Raw genomic sequence first — 23,722 nt, 5'->3', positions numbered from 1 at the left:
CCTCTTATAAGATTGTCCATCTCCCTATCCCTTCATTCATCCAGGAAATTAGTGATTTTTTTTAAGTGTATTTCCTCAGCAGTATACTTTATACTTGAACACTTTGGGGATGTGAATGAAGAGTATGGTGTGCATGTGCAAGCTTAGCATGGTATTTACATATATAGTGAAACACAGATTTATGTGTTCTGTTCAACAAGGCTTAATACATAGACAAATGCATCCTGAGCCCATAGCAAGATATCCGAGGCTGGGCTGAGGAGATGGCTCAGTGTAGAGTGTTTTCTGTTAAAGTGGGAGGATATGAATTTGAATCATCGCAATCTAGCCAAAGCCTGCCATGGTAATGTGTACTTTGGAGTCCGAGTGTTCCTTTGTGGAACTGGGAGACAGAGATAGCAGACCATCTAGAAGTTCACAGGCCAGCTAACCTGGTGTACACAGTAGAAAAGCACCATAAACAAAGTGCAAGTGCAAGGTGAGGGCTGACACCTGAGGTTGTCCTCTGAGTCTCACACACATGAATGTATATGCGCGCACACACACACACACACACACACACACACAGAGAGAGAGAGAGAGAGAGAGAGAGAGAGAGAGAGAGAGAGAGAGAGAGAGAGAGAGAGAGTTCAGTGTGTCCAATGGAAATCATTGTTCTGAATGGTTTAACCACTGATTTATGGGGTTTTGTATAAAGCTCTTTTTGTTGTTCAGTGAAAATGCTTTCTTGTACCGTGTATCAGCAGTTAGATTTTTCCACACTGTGCAGTACTTTGTTAGGAGATTAGACCACTATTTGTTTATACTATTGCTGGGCACCTGGGTTATTTCCAAGTTTGGATTCTTATGAATAAAGTTGATATGGAAACTCTTTTTTAAAAATTTATTGCCGGGCGTGGTGGCGCACGCCTTTAATCCCAGCACTTGGGAGGCAGAGGCAGGTGGATTTCTGAGTTCGAAGCCAGCCTGGTCTACAGAGTGAGCTCCAGGGCTATACAGAAAAACCCTGTCTCGAAAAACCAAAAAAAAAAAAAAAAAAAAAAAAAAAAAAAAAAAAAAAAGTGAAAAAAAAATTTATTTATTTTATGTATATCAGTACACTGTAGCTGTCCTCGGACTTACCAGAAGAGGGCGTCGGATCCCATTACAGATGGTGAGCCACTGGGAATTGAACTCAGGATCTCTGGAAGAGCAGCCAGTGCTCTTAACTGCTGAGCCACCTCTCCAGCCTGATATGAAAACTCTTATACCAGTCATTTTATACACCCACACTCTGATTTTTCCTAGCTGGATGTGCTGGCACACACCTGTGATTCCAGTTCTAAGGATGAGGCAGGTGGATCACCAGTTTAAAGTCGGCCTGAGTTTCATGGCATGAATCCTGTCCTAATAAATAAGACAAAACCCCAAATTACTGGGATTATAGGATTTACTGGGTTATAGGGCCAATGTCTGATTTAGGAGCAAACTGCACAGTCATCTTCCAGAAAGGTTGTACCATTTTACACGTCTGTCAACAACATGGAAGTTCTGGTGCCTTGCTTCCTATCAGCTTTTGGTCTTGTCAGACCTTTAGTCAGTCATTGCTCTCTGTGGTTTTAATTTGCTTTGCAGTAATGACCTGGAAATGTTGAGCATCTTCTCAGATGCCTGCTAAGTATCAGTTCCAGCGTAACCTGTTGGTGTCTCTTTCATCCCTTTTAAACTTGCATTGTTTGTCTTTTCACCATTGATTCGTGGCCCTCATTTTAAGTTCTGTCTTGTGCAGGCTAAATGCTGTAATCACAGTGTCCAGCATACAAAGTGGCATAAACACATCAGAAATGTCTCCCTTTTTTGTATGGTTCAGAGTGGTTTGAGGTTAAAAGAAACAGAGATGTTTTGTCCCTTATAGCTACTGAGGGCCTCCACTGAAGGAGGCTTCCAGTGGGTTAGCACAAGGTCCCCCCCCCCCAGTCAGTGTTTGTGTAGACCAGGCTGGCCTCGAACTCAGAAATCTGCCTGCCTCTGCCTCCCAAGTGCTGGGATTAAAGGCATGCGCCACCACTGCCCGGTCTTAGCACAAGGTTTTAAGTACTTGAAGCAGAGGCTGGAGAGATGGCTCACTAGGTAAGAACACTTGCTTCTCTGGCACTGGACCTGGGTTACCAGCACCCACATGGTGGCTCAAAATGGTCTGTAACTCTAGTTACAGGGAGCTGACACTTGCTTCTGGCCTCTGTGGACACTGTACCCTCATCGTGCTTATGCATGCTTGCAGACAAGACAGTAACACACATTTATTTATTAAGTATTTATAAGTAAGTAACAACTCCCACTAAAGTACTTGAGGCATCAGTATCCAGCCACAGAAATGTTAAGTGCATGGAGAAGGGCATTTGGGAAGATTTGGGATCAAGTTCACTTCCATTCTTGTTGCCTTAGCTGGATCTCTGTTATGGGCTAAGTATAGGGGAATCTGGGAACTGTGGTCTATCTGTGTGTCTAGGAAGTCACATTATTATATTGTCTAAGATACACATTTCATATTTCCTGGAAAGCTATCCATGTATTTTCTTTTTATGTGATGAGTCAACAGACACTCTTTTTGAAGACTTAGTTATATTTTTATGACATTAAAATATCCTTTTTTTTTTTTTTAAACTTTTACTGGGGCTGTTAATGTTGGAAATGCCAGCATTCTGTAATCTCCTCGCCTAAGAACCAGATGTCCCTCGCCAAGTTGGATGGATCCTTCTTTGGCATCAGAACCAGAGTGTTGATCACTGTGAGAGCAATTTACAAAATGGAGTCTTCTTGTAGGCAGATGTTGCTGACAGCTGAACTGGGAACTTTATGAACATTGATTATTGAGCACTGAATCCAGTGTCTTCACGGGCTTGACTTAGGCCCACCTAAAAAAAAACCCTCTCTTCTTCTCAAAAATATATTAAAGAGATGATTCTGCAGGTACCCTCCGAAGTTTGCATGGAACTGAAATAGGAGTTTTGTCACCCACTGCTCAGACCACATGGGCTCTTCCTTTGGGAGTCCCAGGTTTAATAATTAGTCACCTCTGCTCACTGGAGACTCTGAACATCAAAGTCCTGACCCTGTTCTGTCCCTTGTTATGGGCTCTTAGCCTGCCTGTCTTGCCAGTGAGTTTTCTATAAGAGAATGTACGTTTTTTGAGGTTAACTCTGATAATGAGCATGCTGATGGCACAGAGCCAATCTGAGGGGCGGGAGAGGAGTGGAGAGGGAGAAGCTGAATTAACCTGGATGAGCTCCCTTGTCTCATGCAAGCAGGAGGAGTGGAACTGCTAAGTCATGGTGTATCAGCAGAAGAGACATGGCCAAGGGAGTCACATTTTTCTAAGTCTTAGCCAAGGTCTAGGCTGGGTTAGAAAGCAGGAGCTGATTGTAAAGTGGGAATCAGAAAATAAATAGCTAGGCGGTGGTGGCTCATGCCTTTAATCCTAGCACTTGGGAGGCAGACTCAGGCGGATTTCTGAATTCGAGGCTAGCTTAGTCTACAGAGTGAGTTCCAGGATAGCCAAGGCTACACAGAGAAACCCTGTCTCAAAAAAAAAAAAATTATATATAAATCCACGGTTATCAGTTTTGTTATTAGTTTCCTTTTTTAAAAGTACCCCAACCCTGCCGCTCCTAATAACAAAAGAATCTTTTCCATCTGTAGATGACCTGCCCTTCAGTTCTTAAGCCTTTCTCTCCAGATTCTCCCTCTGTTCTCTGACTTTTGAAAACTGGTACTAGAGCAGTCATGGTGCTAACAAAATTTTGATCTGGTTTCAAGATAGAAAACCCTCTTTTGCAGTCGCTGTTTTGTGCTCTTGGTAACTTTGATCTTTATACAAAATTATTCTAAATATTTGTAATTATTGAAAACTAGAAGCACAACTAGCAGCTATGTTTTGGTTATGAAGCAGTAAAAGGGAATACTTGAGATCTATTAGCAACTACTGTGACCTGTTTATTCATATACAGATAAGATAGTATAGCTTTGCTTGACAAAACTTTCTCGTGTGTGTGTGTGTGTGTGTGTGTGTGTAACTGAGTGACTATATTTAGTCTGTCCTTGGAGGCCTGGCTTGGTGAGTGTGTAACCTAACATTTATAATTTTTCTCCAGAGGAAAAAAATTTTCCTGGAATTCACAATATTCCATTGGTTCTCTTGGAAGCCCTTGGCCCTCCTGATGTACAGTTATTGAGCACCATGGGTCAGCAATTCTTTGCTCCCTTGCCAGCCACTTTAGAGTTGTGCCACGACTCCGTGTGATCTTAGTGTAAGGCCTATGGATAGTATCAGAGTCAAAATGGAGCTGCTTGTGTCAACCCTTAGTAATGGCAACCAAAAATCATAATGAAGCTCAGAGATTGTGAAGGCGGGACCTCACGCATATTTGCTTGGTAAGAATCACAAACAGAAGAGTTAGCTTAACCCCAACCCACACAAAGGCGCTTCCACAAAAAGTCTTCTGTAAGAACATCTGTCTGACAAATGGATGTTCAACCCTGGACCATTGCTACCCTTGTTTCCTGATCCTGACAGCTGAAGAGTATTGTTTCACAGTGATTTATACAGCCACTCTCCCTTTTTCTTTTATACAGTTTGTACCCTTTGAAAATACCAGGCAACTATTCCATGTTGTGATTCTGTTATTCCAAAATAAATACAGTGTTCTTTAGAGAGCCTATGTTCATATTGAGATTAACAGGCCATAATGGCTGCAGATGGAGTAGCAGTTACAATGCAGTGGAGACAGCTCAGTACATTGTTTCGTTCTAGCAGTTTCCATTTATGTCCTTTACAGAGTACATACATTCAGTGCTCTGGAGGTGGCTCCGTGCTTGCTCTGTAAGTGTGAGGACCGGGAGTTCTGATATCCAGCCCCGGATTGAGCTGGCTAGCCAGACTAGTTGAGTTGGTGAGCTCTGGGCTCAAGTGAGAGACCCTGCTTCAGTGAATAAGGTAGAGAGCCATGGAGGAATACACTCTGGCTTTCATACACACAAAAGGACCCACATTCATGGGTACTGATTACACACATGGAAAACACACACACATACACACACACGTAGTTTCATGTTTTTCTACTCTTAGATTTCACTGCTCATATGATATATTGCTTAACATTTTATCAAGTAGTTACTTATTCCATATTTTCATCTCATTTAGTTCCTTATTGAGTACCATTGGTGGTCCACACAGTGTGATGTAGGCAATGAATGCAGCAGGATGAAAACTCATTTTTACCTCTTGAATACACATTGACTTACTGGTCAAGGCACTTGGCAGTTTAACCAGGATGAGTCAGTTTTCAAGATAGTATATTCTAGTGTGAAGTCTTAGCTGTGGTCCAGAAAGCATACTTATCTAGCGTTAAATTTAAAAAAAAAATTAAAGATTATCATTATTATTATTCTGAGACTACATGGCTCACCTAGAAGTCACTATAAAGTCCAGTTTGGCCTTGAACTCATAATCCTCCTGCCTCTCAACCTGAGTGCTGTGCTACCATGTCTGGCCAAGCCCAGGTTCCCATCTTGAAGGCTGTCAGAACATGTCCCAGTGTTTATTTTGTTCTTGAGAACCCATCCCCAGGTGTAAGCACTGATACAGTGCTTGAAGATTTTTTTTTTTTTTTTTTTTTTTTTGAGACAGGGTTTCTCTGTATAGACCTGGCTGTCCTGGAATTCACTCTGTAGACCAGGCTGGCCTCAAACTCAGAAATCCGCTTACCTCTGCCTTCCAAGTGCTGGGATTAAAGGCATGTGCCACCACTGCCTGGCTGGTTTTTGTTTTTTAAAGACAGGGTCTCTCTATATAGCCTTGGCTGTCTTGGAACTTGCTACATAGACCAGACTGCCTTTGAACTCACAGAGATCTGCCTGCCTCTGCCTCCTGAGGGCTGGGATTAAAGGTTTGTGCCACCACCCCCCTCCTGTTGTTACTTAAGAGATGATATAAGAGACCAAATTCAGAATTTAGGATTACCTGGTCCACATGAAAGTTGAGGTTTTAAATATTTCTTGGTGAGAACGAGCCTGAATAGAAAGCGGCGTTTCTAAGCTGAACAGTTGCTTAATAGATTTATATTATTTATACTTATATATATTGTTAGCATCACAACATCCAAAGCCGGTGGCGATACATGGGCGGGTCCACAGACCTGTTGCCAGGGCAACAGCCACCATATTCCCAGAATCCATTGGGTTCACCTCCCACCTTTACCTGTGTCTGCTACGTCACAACCCATATATATGGGGGAACATTTCCTCCATCTCTCTCTCTCTCTGTCTCTCTGTCTCTCTGTCTCTTCTCTCTCTCTCCCTCTGTCTCTCTTTCCCTCCCTCTCTCTTTCTCTCTCTCTCTCCCTCCTCTCTTTCTGTGCCACTACCCCTACTCCCTCTCAATTAAACCTCTTACACGTGGAACTGTTTGGGCCTAGTGTGGTATGTTCTGACTCGACCCACCACTCCAACACATCATATATGGTCTGGAGTAAACATGTTAGCACAGAAAACTACAACGGAGCATAGTGGGGGTTCACAGGGACATAGCGGCATTATTGAAGCACCCCCCCACCCTTTCTCTGCTTTTATATAACAACTCTTCCATATTCCTTTTATTGAACATTTTTTCCCCTTTGAGTCTTCATTGAACTCCTCTTCCACACCCCAAACCCTACAAGATGGAAAATGTCAAACCAGTGCTGGAGGAGAGGGCCAGCTTGCTGAGCTTCTCAGTGCTCGCCTTCAAGTTACAATGACGGTGTTGTTTTATTTATGCCTCACCTGCGCCCCCTACATTTCATTTCAGACCTAGAGTCATTTCACCAGTAAATATTTCAGTGTGTATATCTAGAAAATAAGGAAGAACTCAGTAGTACCACTGTGCCAGGTGCCCATCCCCCAAAAGAGCCAATATCTTGCCAGTGTGTTCAGCTTCCTGATGGTCCCTCTGCGGTCCGCCCAAGACTGCCATCTCCAGAAAGATCTACATACCCACTTTCAAAGGTTTCCCACCACCAGATAGCAGAGCTTAAGCTGTGCCAGTGATGTATGTGTTTTGTGCTGGCCACTTGCTGTCCTTCAGGGGGGCTAAGAATGCCCGTGCTCCTGGTCCTCGATGGAAAACCTGGGCACCAAGCCTCTAAGGGCATAGTTTCACGTGTGTGCCCATACCTGCTGCTGAAGATGTGGCCTGTGGGAGAGGACCCTGTACTTCATGTGCCTCTTCTCTTGGCCAAATTCGCTTTATGACCAGATAGCTGTGACTGAGTAATTGGGGCATCCGGGGAGTCCTGGAAAGTCACAGAGCCTGGGGGAGACTGTGAGAGCTCTGACCTGGACTGTCTGGCTCTCTCCAGACTGTCCTCAGATCCAGGTGCCAGTGAGGTTTGCATATGCCATTTCGTGACTGTCACTTCAGACTCTGTCTCCTTTACAAATTCCTTCCACGTTTTCTTTCTTTAAAATTGTGTTTTTCATAAAACATATTTTGCTCCTATTCTTACCTCTTCTCCAACGTGTCCCTGATCCACTCACTCAACTCCATATTCTTTCTTTCTCTTAAAAACAAAAGCAAAAACCAACACAAAGCAAAACCAACAACAACAACAAAAAAAGCCCAGAAAGTCAGACACAAACTCAAAACTGCGAACAGACACAAACAAAACAAAAAACCCAGAAAACAGCAACGGCCCATGGAGTTCATTTTGCGTTGGCGTCTGGTCAGCCCTGAGTTGTAGTTGAAGTACTCTGTGTCACTCCGTTAAAGACGACTGATTTTACCCCGCCCAGCAGCTGTCAAGTGAAAATAGCCCCTCATCTGGAGGTGGGGCTTGTGCCCCCTCCGGTCCCCATGCTGAGAGTTTGTCTGGTTTGAACTGTGCAGGTCTTGTGCCTGCTGTTCCAGTTCTGTGTGGCTCTGCCCTGTTTATTCTGGAAATACTGTTGTCTTGGGATTACCCAGCATCCCTGGCTCTCACTGTCTTCCTTCTTCCTCTTCCCGCATAGATCATGAGCCTTGAGGGGAGAGGTTTGATAGAGACATCCTCTTTAGCATCGAGCATTCCAAAGTCTCACCCTGCATGTTTTCCAGCTATGAGTCCCTGTTATCTGTGGCTAGAAACAGCTTCTCTGATGAGGTTTCAGCAGTGGGTCTGATCTGGTCCCAGCCAGGTGTGGTGGCTGTGGGGTCCTTTGTAGAGAGCGGTTTTCTGTTTAGTTCCTTTTGGTTTGGTTTTCCTTATTGAAAATAGGAAGAAGTTCTTTAAAGTATTATTTATTTGTTTGCTTGTTTGTTTACTTATTTAATTTATTTATTTATATGTTTGTGGAAGTCTCTCCTTCCATCTCATATGTCCAGGGAATGAATACAGTTGTCAGACTTGGCAACAAGTGTCCTTACCCACTGAGCTGTTTGGTGCTTTGGAAATAGTATGATTGTATCAGGAAGTGTTTCAGGAGAGGCATGGCAGACAGCTAGTGGTGGTAAGTAGCTATTGGCCAGATGTCAACATGTTAAGAGCCACTACAAATGCTACCTTCTGAGCTAGCTCTTAAAATTGTCCAGCAGCAGAAATATGTCTTTTAAAATGTTCATTTTAAAGAATGTTTGCTTCTGGGTCTGGTGTGATGGGTCATCAGGTAAAGGTCCTTGTCATCCAGCCTGACAACTGAGCTTGATCCCTAGGATCCACATGGTAGAAGGAAAAAAACTGAATCCTGCAAGTTGAATCCTGAATCCTCTGATGCGCACGTGAGTGCGTGTGTGTGTATGTGTGTGTGTGTGTGTGTGTGTGTTTGTGTACGCAAATAGGAAAAGAACTTAGGTAACATCAGTTTTAAAAAAAAATTTAAAAAAAATGTCTTTAAAGTGATGTTTTGCTAAGTTAAAAACTATAATAACAACATTGTAACAACACTTACAAGTTTGATATTCATCCTCTGTCTAAAGTTACCTAAGGACCAGAGAGATGGTTCAGGGGTAAAGCGTTTGTCATGAGGGTTAAAATCCTCAGAACCCATGTAAAAGCTGAGCAGGTAAGGTAGCCATCTATAGTCACAGGAGGCCGAGAAGGGCTCCCTGGGGCAAGCTGGCTAGCTACACTTGTTGATCAGTGAGATCTGGCCAACTGAGAGACCTGCCATAGTAAATAAAATGGAGATCAGGGAAGATGCTTAAAGCAACTTTGAACTTCACATACTTACATGTGTGCACCTGACTCACTTACATGCTCTCACACATGGGAACATGCATGCACAAAGGCGCTCATACCACACACATACACACACCACACATACACACACACACGTTGTCCTCTGGACACACGCATCACCCATTATGTTGAATTCCTAACATTGGTCTCATGGGATTATCGGGAAGCCTAAGTGTAATGACTCATGTGGTCTATTCTCCAGTCCCATCAACTCACTGTAGTTAGTGAATCTTTTTTGTATGATGGGATTATGATCTTCACTACTGTTATTGTCAAGGTTAGGAATCCGACCCAGAGCCTCACACACAGGAGAAAAGTGCTTGACCATTGGATAAGACCTACTTGTACTGTACGACCATATATTGCTGATGGATCCTATGTTAGCCCTCTGTCCAATGCTGCCCTGAACATCCCCTGAAGTTGGGCAATCTTCTTTCCCAGTCTTTGCCCCTGGTCTCTTTTCTGAACTGCAGCCTCTTGAAGCCTTTCTTATCATGTTTGTTTTGGAGGCAGTTGTATGCCCTTGAGGCCATGTGAGGAAATCTGTTAATGATTTAGGAAATTGATGATCAAGTGGCAGAGCACTCGTGTGAGAGTCTTGTTTATGAGTTTTACAAATTCCCGGGTGATTCCCCCCAGTGTTCTTCCATGTATAGAACATTAGTAATCCAACCTATCTTCTCAGAAACAATTCTTTTTAGCCAAAAGAAAGGCATTTCTTTTGTTTTTAAATTGCAAAGAGGTATCACACATAGCTTGAGAGAAATGAGTGTCTGTCCATAGCACTACATCTCAATGTCCCTGTCATGGTGTCCCTATGATTATTTTGTCTGGAAGTTCCACCGCATGACAAACTTCAGCCCAGGAGAAGCACCAGCTGGCGTGGATTCTTTGAAGACCAACTGTTTGCTGTTAGTTTTGACATTGGGTCAAGCACATATGTTTTCTTTTGAGGGTACCTATCTGGGCTCTCACATGTGGAATCCAGCGCCCATCTCTAGGAGCAGCTGAGGCAGGTAGCAGACATTAGTCACCTCTGCTTCCCAGAGCAAGTGTCTTGGGAATTGCTGTTGAGGTGTGACAAGGATTTCTGAGAGTTGACTTAGTATTTCAGCTCTTAGCACACAGGAAATTTAAGGACAGGAGGTAGGTGTAAACGTTGCCAGGTATGCCGGTGTTAGTGAAGGGTTCAGTGGGACTGACTCCTGTACTTTCCCCTTCGTGTTCACAGAGACCCGATGTCCTGACCACTGGAGGTGGGAACCCAATAGGAGATAAACTTAATATCATGACCGCGGGGTCCCGAGGGCCCCTCCTCGTTCAGGATGTGGTTTTCACTGATGAGATGGCACACTTTGACAGAGAGCGGATTCCTGAGAGAGTGGTACACGCAAAAGGAGCAGGTGAGAGCGGTCTGCGGTCCTCACTCCTAATCTGGCTCAGAGGATTTCCCAAGGCACCTGACAACCTTAAATAGAAGGAACCTTGTAGTTACCAAACCAAATCTCCTTTTGGTAAAACCCCAAACCTCCATTCTTGGAAGAAAGGAAAATTGTTTATTAATAGAACAATAACCTAGGTTTTTATATTATTATATATCATTATAATAACATATTAATTATAGAATCATATATCAATTATTGCATTATTTATTATTGCATATATTATTATGTATGGTATAATTATATCATATATAAATAATATAAGCAATATAACATAATATAAACATAAATAATATATATAATTTATATATAATATATAAATGTCTTTATATCTTTATATGTTATACATTATGTATAAAAATTAAAAATATTTATTCATTTAATGTGTAAGGGTGTTTTGCCTGTGCACCATGTGCGTAACTAGTGCAGAGGAGGCCACAAGGAGGCATCAGATCTCTGGAACTAGAGTTACGGACATTCTGTTCTGCCATGTTGAGGCTAGGGCCTCTGGAAGAGCAGCCAGTGCTCTTAATGCTGAACCATCTGTCCAGCCCCAAAACAGTTTTTAAAAACCTACCTTTTGAGAGCTGGGGAGATAGTTCAGTTCGTAAATTGTGTCTTGCACAGCCATGACGACCCGAGTTTAGATCGCCAGCATCCACGTGTAAAAAGAGCTGGCATACTATAATGTACCTGTAACCTCAGCACTGGAGGGAGGGTGTGGGGGGAGGGGAGGGGATAGGAGCTCTCTGTTGGCCAGCTTAGCCAGATCAATGAACTTCAGTTTCAGTGAAAGATCTGTCAAATACATAAATAATAAATAAATAAATAAATAAATAAATGAATGTGGAAAGTAGTCAAGGACATCCAGCTTCCCCTCTGACCTCCACACTCACACGTGCATGTTCATGTGGTGTGCACACACACACATACACACACACATACATAGAAGAAACAAACAAACAAACAAACAAAATAAACTTTCCAGCCAGGTGTGGTGTGTGCCACATGCCTGTAATTTCAGCACTTGGGAAGCCGAGGCAGAGAGAGGCAGAGAGGCGGGTCAGCCTGTGCTAAGCAGTAATATCCTGTCTCAATAAGTCAGGCTCCATGCGAGAGTGCTTCTCTAGCAAGCCTCGCACTCTCCAGCACCACACATACTAATTAGTGGCCTTTCGTGGCTTTCCCGTCGTCGTATAGTTTAGGAAAGTGAAGGCACAGAAGCTGCACAGCTGCAGCTTCATTGAAATGGGCTGAACGGAAAGATAGAGCACAGTTGGTGTTGGAGTGGTGAGTTTGTGGTGAATTTTCCTTCCCTTTTGTCCAGCTTCTGTAAAACTTTTATCTTCTTTTATGGTGGATGTAAAAGATGGCATTGATGTTTAAAAGAAAAGCCCAAATAAGAAAAAGATTAGCAACCAGGTGGCGGTGGGTGGTGGTGCACACCTTTAATCCCAGCGCTCAGGAGGCAAAGGCAGGTCAATCTCTGAGTTCGAGGCCAGCCTGTTCAACATAGAGAATTTCAGGATATCTGGGGCTACACAGAGAAACACTGTCTTCAAACAAACAAACAAACAAACAAGAAACAGAGCTGTGTAGGAAGGCTAACACATTTTCTCCTTAGCTTGCTTTTGTGCTCTTCTGCCTTCCTGGCTTCATCTCTGCTTTCTAGATAAGTTACATCCCCTTGTTTTATGTCTTCTCTGTTGCCACTTGTGGTTTGGGAGTTGTTCTTTCAGCCCCTGTCTCCTTCCCTGTGTCCTTCCTGTCGTTCCTTGGCCCCTGCTTCTACCTCAAGGCCCTCTGGGTCCTTTGTCTTTGGTCAGCCAAAGCTCCCAGTGCCCATCTTCCCCTCTTGGCTCCCACTGTGTGGCCCTCATTGGAGCACTAGTGACAACTGGGCTTTGCGTTCACTCCTCCCCCATCGAGTTGAAAGATCTTGGAGGTCTGGCCCTGAGTGCGGGTTGAGTTTCTTTCATCACAGGCGCCTGCTGAGGGCCTGAAGCCCGAGTGAAGTCCTGTGCTGAGAGTCTCTCTTTCTCATTAGGTGCTTTTGGATACTTTGAGGTCACCCATGATATTACCAGATACTCCAAGGCAAAGGTGTTTGAGCATATTGGAAAGAGGACTCCCATTGCTGTTCGATTCTCCACGGTTGGTAAGTCAGTCTGTTTGCATGCCTTCTTTGCTTCCTTCAACCCACACTTCTAATAAACTCTCAAGAAAAACATTCTAGGAAAATAGAAAATTGTAGCCTGTTTTATTGTACAGAAAATATCTGGGTCATACAGGAGGTTACTTACTGTTCTGTTTGTTGAACCTTGAAGGGGCTACTGTTGGAGGAATGGTTAAAAAAGATCACCCCTCAATCCCTCCTGCTGCCTACCATGTTCGCTCTAGTACTGGTACTGACCAGCCTCATCACTATGTCCTGGTGGGCTCCTGCTCTTCTCTCCCAGCTCGCAAGATCATCTCGCTTACATGCAGCGCCCCACACAGCCCACAATCAGTCATCTAGTGCCTAGTTACCAGGTAGAAACATGACTCTTAAGGCTTAATTATCCAATCAGGTTTATATGTCAATACGATCACAATTTACAAGATGCCAATACAATAATTTCAAAGTCAAATGATAAAAATAATGCTTTAACCCAATTATTCTAACTTTGTGAAAACCTCAGCTACTTGTGGCTATTTAAAACCACCCGGGATTCTGGATCATCTTCCTGTTCATCTGCCTCCATGTTGATTTCTCTGCTTCTCCTCTGACCTCCCTCACTCCTAAACTTCTAGCTCCACCTCTCTATTCCTGTCCAATCACAGGCCTGTCACTGCTCTAATGTGATTGGACAGAGAAAATGCTGCAACAGGCTACCACTGCAGTTTTCTGTCATTTAGAAAGAATGTAATACAAGTGATTGCTTCAAAGAGAAATATGGAGTGGAGTTCTTTAATAACCATCCTAACAACTGCTTTCTGCTGAGAATTGAGTGTAGAGCAACAATACTAGCCTGGAGATCTACTTTGCAGTATGGCATTAATCTATTTCAGAATGATGAAGACATTTTATTTATGTTACAGAATTAGTAGTTGTACGTAACACACACATACACACATATATATGTATGTATATATATATCACATAGATTAGGATTCTCTGCTATGCTCTGTGCTTAAACACACAAACTCATGCTATGCAAAAACGAATGAGATAAAGAATAAACCTTAACTAATTTTCTTAATACTAACTTTCTGATGATGCACTCTCTCTTAAAAATTCTATCATTTTTATTTTATGTGTGTGGATGTTTTGCCTGCATACATACCTGTATACCATGTGGATGCCTGGTGTCATCAGAGGCAGGAGAGGGTCTCAGATCCACTGGAACTGGAGTTAGATTGTTGTGAGCTGTCATGTGGGCGTTGAGAATTGAACCTGAGTATTAACTCTGGTTAAGGACAGCCTGAGCTCTTAACTGCTGAGTCGTCGCTCTAGCCCCACACACTCACGCTTTGTTTATTACTCCAATCTTCCTAATTATTTTCTTAATTACCTGTTTCCATGGATAATCTTGTCAGTTGTTGGTATATATCTTATCACTCTTAATTCATTCTTTTGTCTGATTTCTAAACACAATTAGTAGGTAGGTTGTAGTAAAAATACCATAGACTGTTAAATACCTAACCTGCTTCCAGGAATTCTGGAATTCCAGGAATTCACTTCTGCAGGAAGTGGATTGAAGATGGGAGATGCTACACTTTTCTATGATTTATGGTTTCTTGGCTGCAATATACTTGGCTGTATTCCATTCTTCCATTTGAATCTTCCATTTAATTACCTAATCTGCTTCCAGGAAGTGGATATGCTAAGTTTCTCTGTGATTTATGGTTTCTTGGCTGCAATATACTTAGGTGTGTTTCATTCTTCCGTTTGACTCTTCCAGCTGGAGAGTCAGGCTCAGCTGACACAGTTCGTGACCCTCGTGGGTTTGCAGTGAAATTCTACACTGAAGATGGTAACTGGGATCTTGTGGGAAACAACACCCCTATTTTTTTCATCAGGGATGCCATATTGGTAGGTGATGTGCTGTTTTGTTCTCTATCAGTGTTTTGGACTTGTATTGACTTCTAGTTTTCTTTAGTGATTGGCATTTGAGGATAAACTCTGGAAAAAGAAGAAAATGTGGATTGTTTGGGTTGCCTTCTGTCTTAGTTAGGATTTTATTGATGTGAAGAGACACCATGACCAAGGCAAGTCTTATGAAGGAAAACATTTCATTAGGGCTGGCTTACAGTTGCAGAGGTTCAGTCCGTTATCATCTTGGACATCAGGGAGCATGGCATTGAGACATGGTGCTGGAGAACTGAGAGTTCTACATGTTGATCTAAAGGCAGCCAGGAGGAGACTCTCCCACATTGGGCAGGGCTTGAGCATAGAGACCTCAAAGCCCACCCCCACAGTGACAGACTTCCTTCAGTAAGGCCACACCTACTCCAACAGGGCCATACTTCCTAATGGTGCTACTTCCCATGGGCCAAACTATTCAAACACATGAATCATTGGGGGCCAAACTTATTCAAACCACCACACCCTTTACATTTTTTCCCCAGAATTTAGTATGTCTCTGTAAGAACAAATGATAATTACCATTGGCCTTAGATTTGGCATGTCAAGATTCACTGACCCGGTGGGAATAGTCCAGCTTCCATTGCAGAGCCTGAAGGATTAGTAAGAACAGGCTTTGCCATGAAGCAGATGGAGGATATTTCCTCTGTGTGTGTGTGTGTGTGTGTGTGTGTGTGGTACGTGTGTGAGTATGTGTGTTATATGTGTGTATATGTGTGGAGTATATGTGGAGTGTGTGTATGCATGTGTGTGTGTTTGGTGGTGGCAGTGTTTAAAGAGATACTTCAGCTCTGAGTTTGACATTAGAGTATCCAAAGAATTGGTTGAACGTACTGAACAAATTTTATTTGAAAGTTTAACAATCTAAGTTTCTTAGAATTGTGTTGATTAGAATTATAATTCATGAAGAAGCCATAGGCAATATATTATATAAGACACTATAATTCTTACAAACTTAGATTTGGGATTTTTTTATTTCTGCTTTCTCTCCCTCCCCCCCCCCCCCCCCCCCCATTTAGTTTCCGTCCTTTATCCATAGCCAGAAGAGAAACCCACAAACTCACCTGAAGGATCCTGACATGGTCTGGGACTTCTGGAGTCTTCGTCCAGAGTCTCTCCATCAGGTGAGACCCCTTCTTCACTATTATCTCTCCTGGGATGGGATTGCTGACTAGGCCTTGTAATGTGTTCTTGTGCTTGGGTTGTTTTATTGGATTTGGCCTCTGTCTTTTTGGTGTGCTTCTTCAGATTTTTTGATCACAAAGAGTTTACATCTAACATGATGCTTAGGTGGTTGGAAACATTATCAGTTAACATCTAGGAGCCTTTAGGAATAAAGTCTAGTCGGGGGGTCAAGCCATGTAGTAGTGGAGCATGAGGGAAAAGCAGTGCTAAAGCCTTTACTATTAAAATAGAGTTTGAGAGGCCACCTGTGGCAGGCGGTAGGCAGCAGGCGGTGGGCAAATACATAATGGAGGGGTGGGAAAGATAGAACACAGAGCCGTATGTGTGCTGTGGAGAGAGGCAGATCTGGAGACACGACGCCAGTGAGGACCGGGCTGATGTGAGTGGCCTGTGCTGCCACCTGAGGCCATGGTGCTGTCTGTGGTCTAGGTTGCCTCTGAGGGCCTTCTCTGGGCCTGTAGTCCTACTGGAGGCAGGGACCATGTTAATGGTCTGTGCTGTGGTCAGAAACCATGTGGAAGTCCATGATCCACTCTGGCTGACTGTGAAGAGCAAGGGAACCACATTTGCAGGGACATTGATGAATGCAGAGGCATAGTTGAGAAAGAGAGACATGGAAGGTTTCTGTGACAACCCCTACTCTCACCCCACTGCCAAAAGTAACAGCCTAAAGAGGGAGATATTGAAGAGAAGTCTTAAAAAGTGTGAAAGGAAGTTAACTCTCCGCAATGGAAGGCTTCTGGCAGAGATGCTGTGGTAGGGGAAGACTCAGGTCTATTTAAGGGGCACTAGGAGTTTGACCATGCTCCAGTGAGTATATGGGCAACCCAAATTGAACTTGTATTTTTAGTTTTCTTTTCTTTCTCCTTCTTTCTTTCTTTCTCTCTTTCTTTCTCTCTCTTTTTTTATTAATTATTACTACTATTTTTAAATTTTGTTTTTATTTCTGTAGGGGAGGTCACAAGGCAGAGGGGAGACATGGAAGGACTGAGAAATGAGTATGATCTGGGTATATGATGTGAAATTCCCAAACAATCAGTACAAAAATCATGTTAGTAAAAAGATAAAAGTTTGAACAACATGTTAGTTTAGCTTCCACATTTACTTTAACATTCCTTCATAGAAATTTTGTCATTTTCTAAAGGTGAAATCATGATAACCCGTGGAAGTTAGAGGGTGTGTTCTGTGTCGAGAAGGAATTTTCTGGAAATGCATGGATGTAAAAACTTGGGATACTTCAGTTTAAATGGGAGGATTTCTATTTGTGTTCCTTAGGTTTCTTTCTTGTTCAGTGACCGAGGGATTCCTGATGGACACCGGCACATGAATGGCTATGGATCACACACCTTCAAGCTGGTCAATGCAAATGGAGAGGCGGTCTATTGCAAGTTCCATTACAAGGTGCGCACTGTCTGGACAGAGGGTACTGGGCTCCTCCTACACAACTCTCCTTACCTCTCTTCAGGCCTGAGCAGAGGTCTTCCCTACCTTTCCTCTCCTTCCACCCAAGGGTACAAAGAGTTGATAGAGTCGAATAGCACCACGAATATTTTGTTGGCCGTTAATTCAGAGAGCAAATTCAGGCCACTCAAGTTAGAACTGTGTGTAGTTGGCCGATGACTTCTTCCTTACATGTAGCTAGAGACTGGGGCTCATGGCTTCTGTCTTTTTTATGATCCTAGCTTATCTTACAATATGCAGTATTTACCAGTGAACTGAGAAGGTTACCATTATTCCCTAAGCACCTCAGCGGTTTAAAGACTTCTGTTTCTAATTCCTGCTGCTAAGCTAGGAAGAAGGAGGTGGGTTAATAACAAACGAAGCCTTCCTCCTTTTCGTGTATGTGGTATGGAACTGAGCTTAGGGCCTCACACATGCTAGGTAAGCACTGTTGCACTGAGCGGCTACATCCCCAGCATCTTTTGTGTTTTGAGACAGGATCTCATTAAGTTGCCCAGATTAGCCTTGTACTTCCTTGGTAGCCCAGCTGGGCCTTGAACCTGCAATCCTCCTACCTCAGCCTCTTGAGTAGCTGGGCTTTCAGGCGCACCCAATAAGGCTTAGTACCTCTCCCTTTTAACAACATCTCAAAGGCACATTTTCTTCTGTCATATTTTAATAGTTATTTGAACAAGCTATTTAGGTGTATTAAGTGGGAAAAGTGTCTCCTTTACATTTTGGATCAATGTTAAGAAAACAATTGGTCTCTGGGTTTATAATTGTCAAAGGGAGTTGTGTACGGTCCCTCAGGACAAGGCTGGGTGACTGTGGGGGATACTAAGGCCAGTCGGAAGCCTTGCAGGCCAGCCAGCCCAAACTCATATCTTCACTGCCCTGGATAACTGATATTGGACATATTGTTGGGAGTTCTTTTCATTTGTAAAATTGGGACACAACTACAGCTGTTCACAGGCCCGCAGTAAAGAAAAGATCACTTATAAGTTTGGTGAGCAGAGAATCCTGAGATAGATTGAGATGTCTATGAATTCATTCATTCATGTGTCTAGTTTATTCTGATTTATAGGTACTCTCTTCTAAACACAAGAGCTTTGGATAAAATCAGAACAGCTTTGTACTGTTATGATACGTTGAACATATTGGGTGGCCTGCAGAGGGTGGCCTTCAGTTTTAAATCCTGGAGTTGCCTCCCCCTTGGACCTTTCCAGAGTTGTTTTGCTAAGTGTTTCTATGACATGTGACTTCTGGAGTCTTTTGAAATGAGGCACACAGTCAGCTAGTTGACCAGGGCTATAGAGATCGGAGTACTAGGGAAAGTGACATAATGGCTTTGAGTGTGTTTGGCTTGTTTGGAAAGGCAGAATGCTGATTTTTGCCTGCTCATAGAGAATTGGTATGGTGTAGCTACAGTGAAACTCATGGTAGCTCGATAAACTCTGATTCTATAATTATTTTTGTTTGGTTGGTTGTTTTGTTTTGTTTCTTTGTGTAGCCCTGGCTATCCTGGAACTCACTTTGAAGACCAGGCTGGCCTCAAACTTGAACTCAGAAATCCGCCTGCCTCTGCCTCCCAAGTGCTGGGATTAAAGGCATGCGCCACCACCGACCAACTCTATAATTTCTTAAAATAAAACAAAAGCAAGACAACAGAGACAGAGAGATATTCTGATCACAATTTTAGGAATTTATTTGAGCTGTTTTAAAAATGAGAATTAGGTTATTTCCAAAATTCCTTTGTATATAATCTAAGGCAAGTGATATTGGATATCCAAGAGGCATCTGCACTCTTGTGTTTTTTTTTTTTAAAGAGTGTCCAGTAGGAGAGGGAGAGAGGGGATGGGGGAGACCCTGTTTTTGTGACTGTGGGTGGAACTGTAGACCACTGTACTGAGTGAAATGAGCCAGACATTGAAAGACAGATGTTCATTGGTGGGATTTGAGAATTAGAAGATGTTTCATTGGTGGGATTTGAGATTTAGAAGATGAAATTAGAAGTCAGAGTCCAGAGAGAGTAGGGGTAGGGGTATGGGAGGATAAGGGTGGGGTGGCACGGGAAAGGCTGTCTGATGGTACTGAGTCACACCTGGGAGGACCAAGTTCTTTTGTGCTGTTGTACAGTGAGTGTAGATAGTAACTGTACTTACAGCTCTAAAAAACCTGGAAGAAAGGATTTGAATGTTTTGCTATAAGGAGATGGTAAATATTCTCCATTAATATGCATAGTTTTGGTGTTTTAATGTGTTAGTTAAAAATAAAGTGAACTTAAAAAACCTTTAATTTTTATTGTCTGTTGTTTATTTTAGTGGATAAAAATTTATCTCATTAAGACAGTTTTTTTCTGATTAAAAAGTAATCGTATAAAAATTTAGATGTTGTAGAATACATAAAAGGAAAGAGGAATAATTTGACATCGAAAAAAATTGGTATAAATAAATATAGTTTCCTGTAAATAAATATATTAGTGTTGGTTCTGAACAGTAGAAGTATGACTTAAGGAAAATGTCATGGTGTTACCCAAATGAGCTGTGTTACCTAGAACCCTCCAGTACAGTACTAGTGATGTTTTGTGACCTCTTTCCTAAACTCCATTTGAGCTTCTTTCTTTTACTCTGCAGACCGACCAGGGCATCAAAAACTTGCCTGTTGGAGAGGCAGGAAGACTTGCCCAGGAAGATCCAGATTATGGCCTCCGAGATCTTTTCAATGCCATTGCCAATGGCAATTACCCATCCTGGACTTTTTACATCCAGGTCATGACTTTTAAGGAGGCAGAAACTTTCCCATTTAACCCATTTGATCTGACCAAGGTGAGTCCGCAGCGGCTGCATTGTTTTGTAAGGGTCTTCCTGTGTGCTCCTGCTGCTGCTCCTACTGCTGCTCCTGCTGCTCCTACTAATAATTAATAATACTATAAATTATAGCTACACAGTCACAGTGACAGGAGCAGGCCAGACAGGAGGTAGTAACCCAGCAGAGTCCTCGTGCCTGTGATGGGTGCCTCACCTCTACTGCTGTGTGGGAAGTTCACTGGGGTCACTTTGGAGCCTTCCTGTATTATTACCAGGGGACAAGTTTTGAAAAGCTAATTTACTCTGTTTCTGCACCAGTGTCAATATTGACCACTTAGTATTATGAAATGATAAGGCGATCACCTGAAATTATTATCGTGTTTCTATTTGGCTGAGAATTATTTTCACTGCCCTGATTATATGTGAAAGTTGGTATTTTCACGGGTGCCTTTCAGATCCACCAGCTGGCTATCTGGTAATCATGAATCTGACATTGTTTTCAGGTTTGGCCTCACAAGGACTACCCTCTTATACCAGTTGGCAAACTGGTCTTAAACAAAAATCCAGTTAATTACTTTGCTGAAGTTGAACAGATGGCTTTTGACCCAAGCAACATGCCCCCTGGCATTGAGCCCAGCCCTGACAAAATGCTCCAGGTAAGCCAGAGAGTTGACTTGTTCTGAGGCAGGTGTCCGTTTGTGCACACATGTACATGCAGTGCATAACTCGGTGTGATCTTTTGTGAGAAATTACTACAACTTTCACTTGAATTTTAATTGAGGTGCTTAATTCCTGTGAAGTCACTTGGATGAGACATCCTTAGGTGTTCATTCTCTAGTTACCCCAGTTATAAAACATGTCCGTGATAAAGTATCTCACATTTCAAGATGGGAACACTTGATTTTGGACAAAAGGTATAATAGTAATGACTCCATATTTTCGAAAAAATAACATGGCTAGCTCAGCTGATAAGGATATAATAAATTATTAGAACCATCCACACCATAACTTACACATTTCCTATTCCAAGGTGATGCTTGCATATTTTCTATGAAAGCAGTTCCATGGATGATCTTTATTGATCCAACTCTGTGATTAATGGCAGTGGAATAGCTTAGACAGGTGACCTCACCCTTTAAACAGCTTTCTAGGGTGCTCTGCTGAGAGGCCAAAGAGGGAAAACTCTACTTTGGACTAGGAATGAGTAGAAAAAAATTGGCTTAATATTTGCTGTGCAAACCAATCTTCTGTGTGTTTAGACTATGAACACTAAGCAGGGGTTAAAGATCAGACCTTAGATCAGGCCACAGAGATTGAAGGTTGCTCCTTATGTAAGTTCTGGTTCCTGGTAAGTGTCAGGCTCCTTGGAGAACAAGCTGAGGTTCTCTGTGTGTCTGTGGGTTACCTTTGCTGTGGCACTGGGGACATCTGATACTTTTTTTGAAAGTCAGTTTTCATTACCCTCATTGAGTAGTACCTCGTTGAGTACTCTGCTAGGTGTGGTGCTTTGAAACACTGGACAGCCATGGTATAAGGCAGGGAGTACTGTGATGGATGTGAGACGGGGCCAGTGACAAAGTTCTAGAACAAGATGGCGTTTGAAGGCTGATTTTCAGCAAGTGACACAGACAGCAGAGGGAACGAGGACAGAGGTGTGTTGCATTGGGAATATTTAAACTGCAGTAACTACTCTGTCCTGAATGAGAGGAATCAAGTGTGCACATGCTTACCAAGACTGTTAGGGGAGCCTTTAAATGTTGGATATTGTGCAGGTGCCTATTCCGGGAAGATGGAAGGATTATGTAGCTTTAAGAAGCACAGCCTGGGAGCCGTCGTAGAGCGATTCTCAGTGATGACGGCAAAGGAAGGAGTTGCAGTTAGGGACAGAGAGAGAACTGGAGTAGCGTACAGCTAGAAGCAGACATGTTAGCCACTGGGTTGGCACTGGGGAGTGGGGGAAGTCCAGCTGTATAGCTTGCCCACAGCCCTCCCTGCTGGGTGGGCAAAGGGTGCGATCACAGTGTGATCGAGGAGCTAGCTGGGTGCACCAGGGCATGAAATAGCCACGGCAGAGCTCAGACTACATAATCCTGGTATTGCGAAAATGGATTGAAAGATAAAAACAAAAGATGGCCCACAGTCTTCCCGAGAGTCCATTTCACCATTTATGTTCTTTGGGACCACAGCGACACCTGGAGTTGGATAGCAGGTGAGTCACACAGTAAAGTACACACTGAAGACTGGAATGGAGTACTCCGCCACAGCAAATGTGTCTTCTGTGCAACGGAAGAAAACAAACCTAAGCCAGGCACAGTGGTGTTATTTAGCCACATATTCTAATTCTGTGGTGCATGTGAGGAATCGTGCAGCTGGGGAAGGACTGTTGGGTTCCTTTAGCTGTTTGACCAGAGGTCAAAGGTTGTTTGAGTGGGTAGGGACTGTAATCTGAGGGGTCCGTAGGAAGATTATTTATGGAAATACTAGGGCAGAGAGCTAGGTAAGAAGACTGTAACTACTGAAGAGAATGAGCCCTGAGGCTGGGCAGTGGCCTTTACTGTGTTGATGGGTCTCTGTTTACATTTAAACAAGGTCATATTAATTAATCTTCAAACTTAATCTAAAGCGGTAAGCCAGAGCACCATGAAGTGGGCTGACAGTAATGCAGGAGACAGACTGTATCGAGTGCCTGGCCATGCAGCCGTGTGGCCTTTCTCTGCTCCTATACTTGGCCATTTATATTCTGGGATCCGGAAAGAAGTTGGACTGGTTGTTTGATTGGGGAAGGACTCTTTGGTCAGGTAGAGCAGTGGTGTAAGGGACACAGCTTCTATGCAAGTCATTGTCAGTGTGAGCGCTCACTGCGCCCATCTCTCAGACCTGTCTGTGTCGCCACCACTCATTGACAACAGGGTTAGGGTTGTCTACTTACCATAAAGTGATCAAACCTGAGTGGTGTGCTAGAGCCGTGGTTCTCAACCTGTGGGTTTCGACCCCTTTGGGGAATCCAGCGGCTTTTCACAGGGGTCACCTAAGACTATCAGATAACACAGATATTTACACTAGGATTCATAACAGTAGCAAAAATTACAGTTGTAAAGTAGCAATAAGAATAATATTATGGTTGGGAATCACCACAACATGAGGAACTGTATTAAAGGGACGCAGCATTAGGAAGGCTGAGAAACCACCATGCTAGTGGCTACATCCAGGAGCTACCTACCCATGACTCTGTTAAAAGCCTGTCGATGGCATTGGGCACAGTCTCTGGAGCTAGTGGAGGCAGCCAGCTTGGGTTGAGTCACACTTGCATGACCAGACATCTAAACATTACCTAGATGATTTGGAATGATCCTGGGGGAAAGGCTTAGTTAGCAACAGTGTTGGCTAGGTCAGTGGAACTGCATTAAGCTTGTCAGTGTGAGCGATTTGTTACAAAATGACTGCTGTATTTGCCTTCTGTACCTCAGTGCTTAGTTTTCACTCCCCCCCCCCCCC

At 43.1% G+C, this 23,722-nt stretch overlaps 1 protein-coding gene across 1 annotated transcript in view; it reads left to right on the top strand.

The window, feature by feature from the left end:
• Positions 1 to 23,722, top strand: part of Cat (catalase) — a 37,428-nt gene that overhangs the window by 1,814 nt on the left and 11,892 nt on the right. Inside the window, exons 2-8 of the mRNA XM_031371183.1 lie at positions 10,459 to 10,630; positions 12,717 to 12,827; positions 14,614 to 14,744; positions 15,815 to 15,919; positions 17,256 to 17,381; positions 20,054 to 20,245; positions 20,731 to 20,883. Coding sequence (XP_031227043.1) covers positions 10,459 to 10,630; positions 12,717 to 12,827; positions 14,614 to 14,744; positions 15,815 to 15,919; positions 17,256 to 17,381; positions 20,054 to 20,245; positions 20,731 to 20,883 — 990 coding nt within the window. The remainder of the gene's footprint in view (positions 1 to 10,458; positions 10,631 to 12,716; positions 12,828 to 14,613; positions 14,745 to 15,814; positions 15,920 to 17,255; positions 17,382 to 20,053; positions 20,246 to 20,730; positions 20,884 to 23,722) is intronic.

The sequence above is a fragment of the Mastomys coucha genome, unplaced genomic scaffold (assembly GCF_008632895.1).
Source record: "Mastomys coucha isolate ucsf_1 unplaced genomic scaffold, UCSF_Mcou_1 pScaffold15, whole genome shotgun sequence".
Classification (NCBI taxonomy): domain Eukaryota; kingdom Metazoa; phylum Chordata; class Mammalia; order Rodentia; family Muridae; genus Mastomys; species Mastomys coucha.
This window is presented reverse-complemented; position numbering and strand designations above follow the sequence as displayed.